Source organism: Pseudochaenichthys georgianus, chromosome 8, assembly GCF_902827115.2.
Source record: "Pseudochaenichthys georgianus chromosome 8, fPseGeo1.2, whole genome shotgun sequence".
NCBI lineage: Eukaryota > Metazoa > Chordata > Actinopteri > Perciformes > Channichthyidae > Pseudochaenichthys > Pseudochaenichthys georgianus.
The window spans coordinates 32,729,089-32,747,985 of record NC_047510.2 but is presented as its reverse complement, the minus strand read 5'-3'; the positions used below and the strand labels follow the sequence as shown (position 1 = coordinate 32,747,985).

General features: G+C 42.6%; 1 protein-coding gene across 1 annotated transcript in view; it reads right to left on the bottom strand.

Moving 5' to 3' along the window:
- Positions 1-18,897, bottom strand: part of grin2ba (glutamate receptor, ionotropic, N-methyl D-aspartate 2B, genome duplicate a) — a 238,127-nt gene that overhangs the window by 176,836 nt on the left and 42,394 nt on the right. Inside the window, 2 exon segments of the mRNA XM_071204120.1 lie at positions 1-168; positions 171-320. The exon segment at positions 1-168 is cut by the window's left edge and continues 369 nt beyond it. Of these exon segments, the coding sequence (XP_071060221.1) occupies positions 1-168; positions 171-320 (318 nt within the window).

The following is an 18,897-nucleotide window of genomic DNA, read 5'->3' as shown; positions in this document are numbered from 1 at the left end:
GCCACCACCACCTCCCCCCTCCTCCTCCTCCTCCTCCTCCTCCCCTCCTCCTCCTCCCTTCTCTCTCCGGGAGTGGCAGGCCGGCGGCAGGTGGAGGAGGCAGAGCAGCAGGAGGAGGAGAGAGAGGCAGTGGGAGGGGGGCCGGTGGAGCGATGGAGGCGGTGGAGGAGGTGAGGAGGGTCCGATGTGCCTCTCTCGGTGCTGGCGACTGAAGGGGTCGTCGTGGTGGAGGAGGGGGCGGAGGGACTGGATCGACCCCCAGGTGAGGAGGGGGTGCGGCAGCCGTAAACAGGCATGGTGGAGGAGTGGGAGAGTAATACCTGGAGAGAGGGAGACAAAGTTGAATGAGTTGAATACTCGATTCTGATTGGTCAATTTTCAAGATTTTCTTAAGATTCAAGGCTTTTATTGTCCTGTGTGCAGCTACAGTGTAGATATGACAATGAAAAGCTTAGGTCACAGGCTCCTCCAACAGTGCAACACAATAAAACAGATAATAGTGCAAGTAAATAAAATAAAATATAATAGAAATAGTGCAGGATAGTCTATATACAAGCAGTTGGAATATTGATATATATAAGTTGCAAACAGATGGATGTTCTTTCAAAAGTTAAGTGGACATTTCAGAGGTTATTAATACTCGATAACACACCGCTGCTAAGCAAAATAATGACCGTTGCTAAGCAGGATCAAGGGAGAGAAGTAAAAAGGTTAAAAGACTTCGCGTTGGACGTGAGAGAAATCACCAGAAGAAGACAGACAGGAAGTAAACACTAACAGGAACACGGTATGGGCTCTGAAGGGTTTATAACAGTTACAGTCGACATCGATCAGAGCTGCCCTTAAATCTTAAGTTACGCTGTTGCTGTTGGTGGGTTAGTGTGCAGCCCTTACATATAACACATAAAACAATTAAACACATGTAAAGAAAACGAGACCAATGTGCAGTAAAGCAGGGGAAGTCAACGTTATACACATCAAATAAAATACAATACATTTTGCAGAGAATGTTGGAAGTGACCAATAAATGCATGAGTCTATATACACGTAAGATATAATAAGATAACCAAGAATGTAATGTAAAATGAAATAGTGTACAATGAAAAGATAATACTATTTATTGTGGGGGAGATGGAATGCATGCAACATCGATTGAATAAAGTGAATTACTGAGGGACTGCATGCATCATATGAATCAGTGCATATCACTGTCAGTCCGCAGAAATGGGGCATTGTGGGTAGGGGGAAGGAAGCACACACACACAGATGAGAGAAGAGGGCACACTTGACACACATAAATAGTGCATAAAGCACACACACAGATACATGTTGCGACGGCGTATAGTTTACCGCGCGGATCAATAATTCATGTGGAACGTTCTGAAGCAGCATTATGGTATGTATTATGGAGGATATAAACTCTCCCTCCAGATGAGAGGCTGGCGTCCTGACAAGGGGAGAGGAGAGAGGGGAGGAGGGGAGGAAGGGAGGAAGTATTGGCAGGAATGCAAAAACGAGAGTGTGGTGAATTGTATCTTATGTATATATGTGTATTAAGTCTTAAGTGAATGGATTCAATATTAGGTTTTGTTATGGAAGTCTATGGAGCATTCCAGGGGGAAATCTGAAGGGCTTCAATCCGTTTTTGAAAGCACTTAAAGAGGCCTTATAGTGCTTTTTGGTTGTATAGATTTCTGTGCATGTAAATGGTCTGCAAAGGCTAGAATCTCAAATGTCCAGAACCAAGTGACATCACTAGGTAACACTCGCTCCTATTGGCTAGCGCTCCAACATATTGTACGTGATAGGCTAAGGGGGCGGGACATCTCTTAGCGGTTGATCAATCACAACAGAGCCAGCCAGCTAACCAATCAGAGCAGACTGGACTCTGGTTTCAGACGGAGGGTGAAAAGAGGCGCTGCAGCACAGGCAGTATGAGAAAGAGCTTGTTGAACATTAAAGCATGGAGACACTACATACTGATGTACACCTGAACATCAGCAGGAGAGGACTCTTTAAAGTAGAGACACTACATACTGATATCCACCTGAACATCAGCAGGAGAGGACTCTTTAAAGTAGAGACACTACATACTGATGTACACCTGAAAATCAGCAGGAGAGGACTCTTTAAAGTAGAGACACTACATACTGATATACACCTGAACATCAGCAGGAGAGGACTCTTTAAAGTAGAGACACTACATACTGATATACACCTGAACATCAGCAGGAGAGGACACTTTAAAGTAGAGACACTACATACTGATATACACCTGAACATCAGCAGGAGAGGACTCTTTAAAGTAGAGACACTACATACTGATATACACCTGAACATCAGCAGGAGAGGACTCTTTAAAGTAGAGACACTACATACTGATATACACGACAAAATCAGCAGGAGAGGACTCTTTAAAGTAGAGACACTACATACTGATATACACCTGAACATCAGCAGGAGAGGACTCTTTAAAGTAGAGACACTACATACTGATATACACCTGAACATCAGCAGGAGAGGACTCTTTAAAGTAGAGACACTACATGCTGATATACACCTGAACATCAGCAGGAGAGGACTCTTTAAAGTAGAGACACTACATACTGATATACATCTGAACATCAGCAGGAGAGGACTCTTTAAAGTAGAGACACTACATACTGATATACACCTGAACATCAGCAGGAAAGGACTCTTTAAAGTAGAGACACTACATACTGATATACACCTAACATCAGCAGGAGAGGACTCTTTAAAGTAGAGACACTACATACTGATATACACCTGAACATCAGCAGGAGAGAACTCTTTAAAGTAGAGACACTACATACTGATATACACCTGAACCTCAGCAGGAGAGGACTCTTTAAAGTAGAGACACTACATACTGATATACACCTGAACATCAGCAGGAGAGGACTCTTTAAAGTAGAGACACTACATACTGATATACACCTGAACATCAGCAGGAGAGGACTCTTTAAAGTAGAGACACTACATACTGATATACACCTGAACATCAGCAGGAGAGGACTCTTTAAAGTAGAGACACTACATACTGATATACACCTGAACATCAGCAGGAGAGGACTCTTTAAAGTAGAGACACTACATACTGATATACACCTGAACATCAGCAGGAGAGGACTCTTTAAAGTAGAGACACTACATACTGATATACACCTGAACACCAGCAGGAGAGGACTCTTTAAAGTAGAGACACTACATACTGATATACACCTGAACATCAGCAGGAGAGGACTCTTTAAAGTAGAGACACTACATACTGATATACACCTGAACATCAGCAGGAAAGGACTCTTTAAAGTAGAGACACTACATACTGATATACACCTAACATCAGCAGGAGAGGACTCTTTAAAGTAGAGACACTACATACTGATATACACCTGAACATCAGCAGGAGAGGACTCTTTAAAGTAGAGACACTACATACTGATATCACCTGAACATCAGCAGGAGAGGACTCTTTAAAGTAGAGACACTACATACTGATATACACCTGAACATCAGCAGGAGAGGACTCTTTAAAGTAGAGACACTACATACTGATATACACCTGAACATCAGCAGGAGAGGACTCTTTAAAGTAGAGACACAAAATACAAATATGAAGCTGAAAATGAACGTCCTCTCCATAATCTCCTTTGAACTCTTTTACCTGTTGGATCTCTTTACTTCTACCCGATCAAAAGGCACACCTTAGCTGCTTTCATCACACCTGACAACTGAAGGCATGTTCAGCTCTTAGATTCAGAGAGGAAGGGCAGAAAGTAGGAAACAACGCCAACTCCGTCTGACTGACAAACCGCCTGGACTGACTGACACACACACACCCGAGACGCACACAAACTGACTGACTGACGTCGAAATTGATTAAGTGATTGACGGCAGAAGCGCTCAGAGCGACTCTCAGGACTTTGATATGATACCCGCCCTCCTCCCTCACCCCTCGTTGGCCTAGTTTAGCACTTTCAGCCGCTTGCTGTCTCCTTCCACCCCCCTCCCACGTTCTACTTGACCATCTCTCTCTCTCCCAGACTTATTTATAGAGCGTTTTCATAATGGGGATGCAGAGGGGAAATGAGCGCGAGAGTTATGACGGCAGCAAGGAAGGACAGCAGCAACTCAGATAGAGACAAAGGACAAGGTTTGGGGAGTAACAGATCACATGGGATAAGGTATTCAGGATACGAAACATAACTAATTCCACAGGTAGTCAAAGAACTGTTACATTTCTAAAATTAGAAACTACTAGCAGGCAAACAATGCTAGTAAAAAGCCAAACTAAACTTATGATGATTTCCCTTACGTCCAACACTCTGTCTTCTCTCCCTTGATCCTCCTTAGCAACAGTCATTATTTTTGCTTAGCAGCGGTGTATTATCAAGTATTAATAACCTCTGAAATGTCAGAATTGACCAATCAGAATCGAGTATTCTAAATTTGAGCATAGAGAGGCGAAGTCCCTCCCTTTCCGGGGGAGCTCCACGGGACCTTATTTTGGAAAAAGTATGCATTGAAGTCAATGGAGAGAGAAAGATTATCTTTCGATCCCGTTTGAATTGTGCCACGAATTACACATATGATGTTTGTCAATTTAAAAGATAATTTTGCAAGTCAAAATTTTTTAAATGTGTGGTAAAACTGTGAAGTAACACTTTGTTTTGTGTGAAACGCTCAATGAACTACATCTCCCGTCTCGCACCACACACCAAGACGGCCGTCACGTTGGAACATTTCACTTCTTTCTTTCAGAACGAGGCGGAAAGTATTAAAAGAGGTGAAAATCACTCCAAGTCTGGGCACGTTGAGAGCTGTGCACACACACAAGGGGAGTTAGTCGGTTCCTGAGAGCCAGCATGCGGGACCGGGACTCTGGGATTTGTAGTCTTTCTAGTTGCGTATTTTTCATCGTCTTATATTTCAACAGTTTTACGACAAACTGTGACTTTTTTGACATGGAAATGATTTTTTAAATTGACAAACATCATGTGTGTAATTCGTGGCACAAACGGGATCGAAAGATAATCTCTCTCTCCGTTGACTTCAATACATAATTTTTCCGAAATAAGGTCCCATGGGGCGGAAGTAGATGGGCGGGACTTCGCCTCTCTATCAAATTAGGTTTCTTCTACAGAAATAAATCCTGTTTCTCTTCTCAGACAAGGAAACATTTGATATCCGCAACGATTTTACCTGTATTAGATTATGCTGATCTGCAATACAGGAATGCCTCTGACCAGTGCCTAAAGAGCTTGCTGTGTACCATTGAGCTTTACATTTTATTACTGGATGTGGATATCGAGTACACCATTGCACTTTATATGCTGCTGCTAATTGGCCATCTTTGTCTGTCTTTGTCTTTCCCATGAAATCTCTGCTTGGGTTGGTTCCCTCCTACATGTGCACATACATGTGTAAAAGAGAAAGTCTGTATGGCCTGCGCTCCCAAGGTTTTATTCAGATGCTGGTTCCTAACGTAAGAACAAAACTGATTTTAAATATGCTGCCCCCAGAGCTTGGAACAATGTACAGAAGGAGCTGAAACTCGCAGATGTAATCACTATGGGGGAATTCAGGTCCATCTTAAAGGACAGAGAACGCAACACCATTGGTAGATGTGAGTGCTCGTATATATCCAAAAATCTTTTTAAATGTTGCCAGTTTTAAATGATTTTGTTTCATTTCGCATATTGACGGGCTAATGCGCCATTTTATTTGTGTTTTACAGCTGTGTGTGTCTGCCTGTCTTGTCTGTGTTGTATCTGTTGTATCTTCGTTCATGCTGCCCTTCTTGGCCAGGTCACTCTTGGAAAAGACATTTTAACCTCGATGAGTCTTTTTACCTGGTTAAATAAATGATATATATTCAACCAAGCCGTGTAATAAAATGTGTTGGAGCGCGTTAGTGTTACGTAGTGATGTCACAAGATTCCCGAACTTTGGGATTTTAGCCCTTGCAGACCATTTACATGCACACAAAGCTTTAGAACACACTTCAGTAAAAAGGAAAGTCCCAAAAAAGCATAATAAGTAACCTTCCTAACCCATAAAACATTTAAAAAAAACGCTTTTTGAGAAACAAATGTGTGTTTCCTCTAAATGTGTGGGAGGATATGTGTCAGAGTAGGTGTTAACTCCTCAGAGACACCCAGGACGTTCGTTAGTTCGGGGGTGTAGCTGCTCATAAGTCGTTCTGAGTGGTGTATTGTGTGTACATCTGGAAGGTACAAAAGAAAAGCGCTAAAAACAATAACCGCCACGCGAAGCTGACAGCTAATAAGACAGTAAGATGACAGAGGGGAAGAAAGGAGATTGAGAGAGGGAGAAGGCACGTATGCGCTGGAGATGACAGAACAACTTCTTCTGGGGAAACTAATTGCTGGAGGTTCGTCAGCTCTAATTACAGGTCCCTGTGTTAATAGTCAATTGCACACCACTCTCCGGGATGAAGAGGTGGGAGGGAAGGAATGAGGGAGGAGGGATGATGAGAGGCGACAGTAAAGAGGAACGTGTGTGGGGGGTGGGGGGGGAGGAGGGAAGTGGGAGGATAGAGAGGAAGACCTTGGTGAGAAAAGCTAAGAGAAAGAGAAAGAGGAAGAAAATATGAAGAGTCGTCGCGGATTGAGACGGAGAGAGAGAGATGCCCTCTTTGAATCTGGACTCTCTCTGGCAGCACTCTGTTTCCATGGCAACAATTAAAATAGGGCCCACATGCGCACACATACAGTTGATGGACACAGAGATACACACACACACACACACACACACACACACACACCACACACACACATACACATACACATACATACACACACACACACATACATACAGTTGATTGGCATAGAGATACACACACACACACACACACACACACACACACAGCAGCAGTAAACACACACACACATACAGTTGATGGACACAGAGATACTGTATACACACACACACACACAGTTGATGGACACAGATATACACACACACACATACAGTTGATGAACACAGAGATACACACACACACACACACACACACACGCACACACACACACATACAGTTGATGGACACAAAGATATACACACACACACATACAGTTGATGAACACAGAGATACACACACACACACACACACACACACACACACACACACACACACACACCCACACACACACACACACACACACACACACACAGTTGATGGACACAGAGATACACGCACACACACACATACACACACACACACACACACACACAGCAGCAGCAGAAATCCCACACACACATTCGTAATGAGCATTGACTGATCACGTAAAGGCCGTAATGTAAGCACTCGATCGGCCGTGCATAAAGAGGGTGTGATTTATCGTCTTTCCCAGCACACTAGCGCCTTCATTCAGAGTCTAAACACAGGCACAACATAAGGGTTATAGTCCTCTACCAACAAGTGGACGAGTACGCCTTCCTGTGTTTACAGCACTGTTTTCATTGTGTTCGTTTACAGCTGGAAATAAAAAGCCTAACAGAAGACATAATAAATCTGTTGGACGTGTCGGAGGCCGGTTGAGCAAACGGCAGAAACGGCTACGGTTGTTAACTTGTGTTTAAATCTGTCACTTTATTCGTTCTCTTTCTCAAACTCTGAAGACAGAATCGGTGATTTAAGAACAATGAACAAAGCAATGGAAAGACTAACAAAGAGACATTTAATACTCTGAATGGAGTGTTTTAGAACAACCAGAGAGGTAAAAAGAAGTTTCTGTCGATGGAGTCTGGCGGCTTTGAGGACATTAAATGAATTGTTGGCGTTGCTTTGAAAGACATTATAAAAGGCTTGCCTCTTATTAATGTATATATACTGTGTGTTAGCCTACTCTTTATTTCGTCTGTCCCTTCGCTGAAACAATGTAAATCTCCCCGTTGTAAGACGAATACAAAGATGTCTGATTCTGATAAAGGCCCATGAGAGAAATGTATCGTAATATCCGGAGATATAAATAAAACTTGACTTTATTTGGTTATATATTCATCGGAAAAGGGGAAAAAATGTTGATGCATATCCAGGTGTCATTTATTAACCCTCCCGTTGTCTTCGGGTCAAATCTGACCGATTTACTACTTTCATCAATCAGAACTACCGTACTTTTCGGACTATAAAGCGCACCTGCATATAAGCCGCAGCAGCTAAATTGTCCGTCTGTCTTGCTCTCGTTCTGTCTCTCGGTTCCACTTTTACTTTGGCGCGCGACCTGTCTCACTCTTTTCCGGCCTCCAGCTTTTCCTGCTGGAGCCCGCCGCTTAAAGGTGGCGGGCGCGGACCGGTCATAGAGCCCATAGCGTTAAAGGTGGTTAATTTTACCTGTAAAATCCATAGATTTAGGAGGTTCCCTAGTGGCCGTTAGCTGCACAAAAAAATGGGGGAAAAAGTCGCGGCTTATAGTCCGAAAAGTACGGTATTTTGTTTTACATTCGATTGCATTAAGGCTTCATGATATCCTTCACAGCAGACATTTGAACATGGAAAATGGCTGATCACCACTTTCATTGAATTTTGGATGATTTAGTCAACTTTGTAACACCCATGGTGTTCCCGGTCACATGACCGCCATAAAGAAAAGGAATTAGTAACCATCTGGATCAGATAAAACACACCCACACACACACACACACACACACACACACACACACGCACGCGCGCACACACACACACACACACACACACACTCTAGAGATGTGTGTCCCCCCTTATGTGCCCATCCCCCCATGTGAATCACACCTGGTACACAAACACACACAGAACAATTTGACACATTTCCCGCTCTTATGCGCCCCTCCCCCCACATGGATCACACATGGCACACGCACTACATGTTCAGTGTCTGTTCTTTGTATATTTACTGCAGTTCTTCATGTATACCAGTAGTCTGATACAATATGTACGGTTTGAAAGGGTGTTAAAAGACATTTGGTGATGATTAATGGTTTTTGTGTTCATGTAATAGCAGTTAAAACAGGACACCAAAGTAAGGGGGGACGAAGGCAATAGGAGGGTTACATCACTGCCGATCAGAGCTTCAGATATAAACAACAAAAAGACCATCAAAAAACAGTTGGTTGTTTTGAAGACTTTCCTCTTGGGACAGCGTACAGTTAGGACTGGTTGTAAACTCCCCTTTAAACTTCCTCATGGACCCTTCCTTTGATGGGATTTTAACTATTGTACTCCAACTGTATTTGTGTCATTGTGTTTTGTACCCATCCATTGGTATTTTCACATTTATTTTGTCACTTTACTATATTCTCAGATATGTTTTTACTTTGTCATTCGTGTTTGTTGATTTGTGAAGCCCTCTGAGACAAATGTGATTTGTGATATTTGGGCTATATAAATACATTTGAATTGAGTTGAATTGAATTGTTTTGGGTCACCAGTGCCTGTATTAAAGTGACAGTATTGAAAGGGGGAGACAGAGGGGGTGAGATGGGTGAGATGCAACAAATAGACCCAGGCGGGATTCGAACCAGGGTCCTCTGAACGCTAATCTAGCCCCACTACATGCTACAGACTGCATGTGTTTTTTTGTCCAGTGGGAAAAGAGCTTTACACACGGAGTCCTCTCAAGCACAGATTATAATATAGAGACACATCTTACACATGGACACACACACACTGAACACACACACACTTCCCCTCACACACAGTCGCCTGCAGCTGCACACACACCCCGGGGTTTATTAGCCATTGATCATCCGGTGAGATGAGGCCATTAAAGAAGTCCTACAGTGAGCGAAAGCATGGAGGAACACAAAAGGCGTGTTTCAAACTGCAGATTACACCAGCGAGGTTACGACACTAAATGACCCCCGCTTCCCCCTTAGCTCACCCCCCCCCTCCCTCCACTCCTCTCACCCACCATTTGCTCTATTAGCCACACCAGCGCACACAGCAGTCATATCAGTTACACACGCGTGGACTGCAGATAGCCTCTACCAGCCCAAAACCCCCCGATGTACAACCCCCCCCCCCCACACACACACACACACACACACACACACACACACACACACACACACACACACACACACTTTCCTGCTTTCTCTAAACGGTTTTTTTGTTGCATATAATGATGGGAATGTGTGTGCGTTTATTCAAAAGTGTGTTTATATAGAGCTACACAATTGAAATGGTAATTTGGACCAATTAAACGTATTGTCATCGTAGATGGGAATTTAAAAGCAGTCCTGTCCGTGCATACCTACATATCCACAGCAACACAATAAATCATTAAAATATCTATCTGTCCACTTGTATGTGAAGATGTGGGACTGAAGCGTTGTGGAGCTACAGAGACATTTCATGCAGTTTCTCTGGCTTTGTTTTACAGGACATGAAGCCTTACAATGTCAAATATTGACTGGTTACAGCTTTTAAATGTAAATACAATCTGGTTTCCTTACTGTTGTTTGACTGATGTTCAGATAAAAGACCTTGTGCAGCCTCTAAACCGTGGCATCACATTCTCTTTGAGCATTTTTTACTCTAATAAAAATATATAAGTAATAATAATAATAATAATATATAATATTTTTATAGCGCCTTTCAGGAAACCCAAGGTCGCTTTACAAGTCGGGTAGGGGGGGGGAAGTAGTGGAAAAATAAACCTATTAAACTAACTAGTGGGGAAAGCCTTAGTAAAAAGGTGCGTTTTGAGGGCTTTTTTGAAAATGTCCAGGGTTGGGGCGCTGCGGATTTCGGGGGGGAGAGAGTTCCAGAGGGTGGGGGATGCCACACTGAAGGCTCTGTCACCAAAAGTCCGCAACCTGGTGCGGGGGGTGGAGAGGAGATCCTGTCCAGATGATCTTAGCTTCCGGGATGGAGTGTGGTAGCGGAGAAGGTCAGACAGGTATTGGGGGGCGAGGGCATGGAGGGATTTGTAAGTCAGAAGAAGGAGTTTATAGGTGATACGGTGCTTGACTGGGAGCCAGTGGAGGTGGATCAGGGTGGGGGTAATGTGCTGCCAGGGCTTGGTGTGAGTGAGCACCCTGGCAGCCGAGTTCTGCACATACTGGAGCCTGTCCAGGGCTTTACTGGGAACCCCGAACAGGACTCCGTTGCAGTAATCCAACCGGGAGGAGACGAATGCATGAATGAGGGTTTCGGCCACGGAATCAGAGAGTGATGGTCGTAGACGGGAGATGTTCCTGAGGTGATAGAAGGCAGACTTAGTGACGGATTTGATGTGTGACTGAAATGAGAGAGTGGAGTCAAGGATGACACCCAGGTTACGGACTTCGGGAGACGGGGAGATGGAACAGCCGTCAATGTGGAGGAGGAGATCCCCAACCTTCCGGAGCAGTGCTTTGGGGGCCACAACCATGAGCTCAGTCTTCTTACTGTTGAGTTTGAGTAGATTTGCTGTCATCCAGGTTTTTATGGCATGGAGACAGTTGACCAAAGACTGTGGAGGGAGCTGGGCGGATGGTGAGGTGCTGAGATAGAGCTGAGTGTCGTCAGCGTAGCAGTGGAAATTGAGACCGAATTGACGTATGATCTGGCCAAGGGGGAGCATGTAAATGGTGAAAAGTAAGGGACCAAGCACAGAGCCTTGGGGGACACCATGGTTGACTGGGGCCGAGGGGGAGGATGAGCCGCTGATGTAGATAAACATATAAGTAAATAAGCAACAATGTGAATTCAAGTTGGGAGAAGAAGCAACCTTAGCTATTATTTACTAAGATTTTAACATTTGATGACTCAGTTAATCATCAGGACTGTGTGGGTGTTTGATCGGCAGCGGCCAGGCAACACAAACAAAACAACCCACGACTGTCACACGGCTGCATCGTGACGAGCGACGGAAGTACATCATCTCTCAGATCAAAACTGAAGCACAGACATGTCTCCTGGGAAATAACGCAACATGTTCCAAAGAAGTGTTTGTGCTATGGGGACATTTGATTCAAGATGTAAAGGTTTTATTGTCATTTGAAAAATAGCTAATGCCTAGATGTTGGCGGTGGAAAAACGTAAATAAACAGACTTCTCCACCAGTGCAACATACAGTACATTTCATTACATCACATGTCACTCGTTAGACGCTTTTATCCAAAGCGACTTACATACATTCAGTGCTGTGGGCAATCCCCACAGGAGCCATTTGGGTGAAGTGTCCCAGGGACACAACGACATGCTGACTGCAGTGGGACTCGAACTTGCTACCCCCTGATTTGAAGTTCAGCGCACCAGCTACTGAGCCACAGCCTCAGTATACTTTGGACATAAGCATGTGAATTAGTACAATATAGTGCAAATAAAATCCAGGAATATCTAAGATAGATATATGTAAGATAGAATGACCAAATGTATTATGTTAAATATTTTAAAGGCATTGAGATGATTTCATGTTTGTCGACTTTCATACAATTAGGAATAAAAGTAGTTAAAAGTTGTTAAATGTATGTTAGCATCTATGCTAATCGTACTCCCATTGTGTTTTCTTTTATAGCTGCCTTTCCGTGATACATCATTTTCTCAACAGGCTACCTCCGTACAATTCTGCACAGCTCTCCACTTACTGACTGCAGACATTTCATTTCATTTTTCTGAGTATTTTGTCATAATTTACGTTTTTTTATTTTGTGTAAATATTTCTCTTTATTTTGAATGTTATAATAGTTTGTAAAATTGTTATATTGCGTTATATTTGGCCCTTTTTCCGAACAATGTATTTTCTCTTAATGTGTCCACGCACCACTAAAGCAACTTCCTTGTAACCTCAATAAACCTGATTCTGATTGAGGATACTCCATTTATTTTTGTACGCCTAGTTCTGAGCGCTTCAGCTTCTGCTAATATACAGAACCAACAAGGCGTCGGCCAATTAGGTAAGATCACAGTGTTTCAGGTAGTTACCCGCCCAACCACACCAAACCAGGTACTAAGTGGGCCCGAATGGACGATAAACGGAGTAATAGTCATTAACGAACGTGGAGGCTAACGCGGCTCATATTGCTGCGGTGGATACTTGATAGAGCTGAGGATATGAGGCATGACGCAGATATTACAGCTCTTTAATTGGCTCCCGTCTCTTTTTTTGTCAGCTATTAATCACGCAATTATACCTAACAGGCAGTCCGCAGTGGATCTCCGCACGTGTCAAATGGAGACCAGCTCTATGAGGGGAGGTCGTGATGTGGTCGTGCATGGAAAAGACTGTACACACACACACACACATTAAAAGAAGCCTTTCGTGGGGTGTTCATGTTTCCTGCAGTGTGTTATATAGGTTTGTGTGCATGTAAATGGTCTGCAAAGGTTAACATTTATTTATTTTTGGTTGTGTAAGCCCATTAACCGTATAACACAGATGAACACACAGGCACCGCAATTTTGAGTTTGGTATTTAATAACAGCACTCTGTCCCATTTACACCACATTCTACTCTCACAGTAATAAATCCACAAGAACAGAAAGCATTACTGCGGAGAAATGTGTGTGTGTGTGTGTGTGTGTGTGCGTGCGTGCGTGCGTGCGTGTGTGTGTGCGTGTGTGTGTGTGTGTGTGTGTGTGTGTGTGTGTGTGTGTGTGTGTGTGTGTGTGTGTGTGTGTGTGTGTGTGTGTGTGTGTGTGTGTGTGTGTGTGTGTGGTTTGAAAGGTTGTGAACAGCGCTAGCAGTAGATTGCGCTCCCTAATGCATTTTTAGACGTGACATTTATGTTTGTTTTTTGTACCACATGAAAGCCATCAGGAAAAAAAAAACCTAACCGCAATGCTGATCTTTAGCGACGAGATTTGGAATACATTGGACGGTAGACGGCACGTGACGATATTAAACAAATTGCAGTGTGGTAGCATGCCGCTTTCTACTTGTACTCCACTATAATTTAAATTGAAGCATTGTACTTTTTTGTTTCCAGCGTTAGTTACGGTACACATGTAGACTCTTGCATGAAAACACAAGAGTTACAATAATTATTACGCAGCTGAGCTGAATACTCGATTCTGATTGGTCAATTAAGACATTCAAGCGGTTTGTTAATTGTTGCTATCAGATCGTTGCTTAGGATCAAGGGACTATTTGCAGTCATATCAATCTGCAGAAAGAAGTCAGTTAAATTCAACGTTAGATATGGACGACAAACACCAGAAGAAAACAGACAGGAAGTAAACACTAACGGGAACAGCAGAAGAAGACAGACAGGAAGTAAGCACTAAAGGGAATAGCAGAAGAAGACAGACAGGAAGTAAAGACTAAAGGGAACAGCAGCAGAAGACAGACAGGAAGTAAAGACTAAAGGGAACAGCAGAAGAAGACAGACAGGAAGTAAAGACTAAAGGGAACAGCAGAAGAAGACAGACAGGAAGTAAGCACTAAAGGGAACAGCAGAAGAAGACAGACAGGAAGTAAAGACTAAAGGGAACAGCAGAAGAAGACAGACAGGAAGTAAACACTAACGGGAACAGCAGAAGAAAACGGAAGGGAAGTAAATACTTAAGAGAACAGCAGAAGACAGACAGGAAGTAAACACTAAAGGGAACAGCAGAAGGAGACAGACAGGAAGTAAACACTAAAGGGAACAGCAGAAGGAGACAGACAGGAAGTAAACACTAAAGGGAACAGCAGAAGGAGACAGACAAGAAGTAAACACTAACGGGAACAGCAGAAGAAGACAGACAGGAAGTAAACACTAACAGAAACAACAGAAGAAAACAGAAGGGAAGTAAATACTTAAGGGAACATCAGAAGATAGACAGGAAGTAAGCACTAAAGGGAACAGCAGAAGAAAATAGACAGGAAGTCAACACTAAAAGGAACAGCAGAAGAAGACAGACAGGAAGTAAGCACTAAAGGGAACAGCAGAAGGAGACAGACATCAAGTAAAGATTAAAGGGAACAGCAGATGAAAAAAGGGAGGAAGTAACACTAAAGGGAACAGCAGAAAAAGACACACAGGAAGTTAACACCCAGTGGATCAGACTTATTTTTTCCTAATGGAAGCAATACGAGAAAAAAAAAAGTTTTCCATACTTTTACATTTATTTCTTCGAGTACACCTGGCTCATACTAATTACTTACTTTTTGCAACTTTTTGTAACATTTCCAATGCCTATTTTTAGGCAATAGCATGGGTCTCAGATATATAAAAAAATATAAAAAATATAAAAAACAAAACCCATTCTAGCCATGCCTCATATCCCTCTGTTTCACTTCCTGTTTCTAAAGTGCTGATTTGGGGTATAAAGCTTTAAAAAATAAAATAATTGATAACAAATAAAAAAGGAGGGGGCTGAGCTCATGCGGGACCCGGCAGCTACCGTCTAAACCAGTGGTTCTCAACTGGTGCGTTTCGAGTGGGTCGCGGATGTGTGAGTGAAGAAAAAAATCTTCTCAATAAAATATCTTTGCTGATGTTTTTTCGAGTCTTCTGGCCAATCAGAATCAAGATTGTTGCCGGAAGTCCCCACGGAGAATAACTTTGCGGTAGAACTCTTCTTTATACATCCATGGGTACAACTTCAGATAGAAATGAACACATAATGAAATATGACCCCCGGTTTGATGACTGACAGGTCACAGAACAATGGGGGCTATCTACCCTTACCCACAATGTAAAGTAAGTCACACAGACTATCTCCTCTGTGCTCTTCCCGCAGCAAAATGTCAGAACAAAGTGGAAAACAAACAATGGCATAAAATATTATTAATATGTCGGGTAGCAATAGATTTATTTATCTTCTTCTCAGAGTACCAGAATGCATAGTTTATGTTAGTATTTCTAAAAATCTCCTGGGGGAGAATCCCCCCAGACCCCCTGCTGGGAATGGGTTTTCAGCATGCGCCTTTTTATACAGTTCAGCTTTGATTTCATCATCTCATTAAACCTTTTTTAAAAGCATACTTTAGTTCTGTGAAGGGATATAGGGATATATGCACTGTACTTCACTTGTATTAATATTGTCTGCTGAAAAGCGTATATATTACAGCAAGATTTTTTGTTGAATAGATTTGAGTGCTTCAAAATGTTGGGTCGCGATGTATTGACCAAGTAAAAAGTGGGTCCCGAGGCCTGACCAGTTGAGAACCCCTGGTCTAAACTAAATGCTGCCGTGATGAAACGCCATATCATGGATTATCAAGGATCTGAAACAGTCTGGAGCTCAAAGGCTTTCTCTCTTGCCGGTTATACCACAAGGTGAGTTCCTTTTTACTTCCTGCTTCTTCACACACATGCTCTCCAGCACAGGTTAGCTCTGAGTGTTAGCGATGCTAATGTAAACACCGACCATATTACGTCCAAAACAGCCGGGCATTGTTTCTGATAGCAACGTTTCTGATTGGCCCGTGGGTCCACATTTCAGATATTACGTCATATCGGGCGCAAATCTGGATCAGCTCCGGTTGTTCCCCTGTTTTTAGAGATTTGGGTACGGAGGAAAAGAGAGAGGGTTTGTGTGTTCCCTGATACACCGGGGACATATATTTATGTATAAAATAAAAGTGTATTTTGCGCGATAGGTCCCCTTTAACATGCAACAACTAGTACTAATGCTTATGTAAAGGATCTGAATACTTCCTGCACCACTAATGATGAGATCAGACGGATCCAAAGCCTGCGTTACGTGAGAAAGCAAAAGAAAGACCGGTCTAACGTGTGAACTCATTATAAGCTCTTGTGATAAATATTCATGCAGCCTGTCTGTGCAGCCTGCTGTGGAGGTGGAAGGTGGCATGTGAGTGTGTGTGAGAGTGTGTGTGATTATGTGTTTGGACCTGTGTCTGTACATGATGTTCTGAAGCAGCCCCCTCAGAAAGACGACAGAGTCACATGTTTTCCGACCAATCCACCGGTCTATAATGGCGTCTATTTTCAGAAAGAAGGGGTCTTTGAAGGGTCCCTTGGCTCTCTTCCCCGAACACTATTTATCTCTTTCTCTTTTTATCATCGCACAATGCTTCCTCTCAATATTCCCACTTATCTCGCTCTTGCGCTCGCACTCTCTCCTCGCCCTCTTCTCATTATGTGGTAAGTGTCAGGTTTGTCGATGGTGTTATTTGCATGAAAACTACAGGACAAAGGCGACCGGGAGATTTCTCACATGTCTGGTGGGGAAGGAAGGATGTCTCTGCGTACCTCGGGGTGAATTCAAACGGTCGACAGTCGAGTATCTTAAGCCACGCGTGCTGTCGTCGCTTCATTTTTCCTTTTAATTAAGATGAGAATGTCATGGTGACAGTTTCACGAATCAGAAGCAGCTAAATGAGCCCCGGGAGTTTGAAGATGCGTCAAACCAGTCGTAGTCTGGTGGATATATTTAATGTTATATCAAATAAAGAGGCCATTTTTCTACTTTTACTTCTGATATTTTAGGTACAATTTGCTGATAATAGTTCTGTACTTTTACTTAATTTTTGTTTGGGGTTTGTGGAGCACCCTTTGAGTTTAATAAGTGTTCAATAAATAAAGTTTGATTTGATTGAAGTAAGATTTTGAACGTTGGACTTTTACTTGTAGTGGAGTATTTTAACATTAAAGGTGGGGTAGGTACTTTTGAGAAACCAGCTCGAGTGCGCTAGAATTTGAAAATACACAGCCGGAAGAAATCTGCCACTTCCTCACAGAGCCCCGCCCCCAACACACACGAACGCGCACATGACCAATGAGGGCAGAGGTAAGTTTGTGCCCCGATGGAAGGCTGACAGGCAGGCAGGCCGGTTTCTCAAACTTACCTACCCCACCTTTAACGAATTGGTAATTTAACTTAATTAAAGAATGTGAGTACTGCTTCAACCCCTGCTAACTGGTCATTTCATTATGATAAATAACCAGATGAGGAGGAGAAACGTAAAGTGTGGCTTCTTCGTGTGTTTTCAGGGAGAAAGACTGTTCATGCTTGGCGCTATAATCTGATGCTTTTATGATCGACTGTTTGGCTCCACACGGTTCTGTTTCTTTGTGTTTCGAAGCTCAGCCCTCAGGTGGCACTGAACCAGAACAAGTGCTGACAGGTGATGAAAGAAAACGTTACCTGGACAACCTCTTTGACCACATAACAGCGAGACGTGTGGGCGGCTGATCTCTCACACACACACACACACACACACACACACACACACACACACACACACACACACAACCTGTGGCACCGTGCCGTGTGAGAGGAGGGGAAATAGACTACCAAGGGCGAAAAACTAAAAACACTTTCCGGTCCTTTTAAGAATCTCTAAAAAGAATTGTAGGAATATCTCAGAGTTTGGAGATATTTAATGTTCTTATACTACTTTACAGTGGTATTTTGCAGGCTTCTGTAAATGCAGTGTCGATAGAAACAAATAAATAAGCCAGTGAAGACGACTATGAAGAGTAAAAGCCCCAAAGAACAGAAATACAAATAAGACGTACAGTCAAAGGTGTACCGTTGACAGCTTTTGTTTGGCTGTTAATAAAAAGATAAACATTAAATACTAGTATTCCCTTTATATAGTTTTACAATAAGCTGTTTAATGGCAAAAAGCTGGAGGCCGAAGTGTCCTTAGAAGGATTTGAAATAGAAGACAGATCATTAAAAACAAATGTATAACGATAAATAAAAAAATCGATTTTATGTATACCTTTTTTTATTATTATTCTTAACTTTTAATACATGTTTTCCCTTCTCTCTTTTTCTTTTATACTTAAAATAGGACTCAAGACGTATAAAACGTTATTTTTCTTACCTTTACTGCATGTAAAGTAATACGTCTTGAATTCTCAGCAAAGTACATGCATGGAAACCTTTTAAATAAATAAAAACTAAAAAAGAAAGACTGGAGAGACTCTGAAAAGACGTGGATTCAAGCAAGAGATAATTAGAAATACAGATGTGCGTTATATATGGCATAA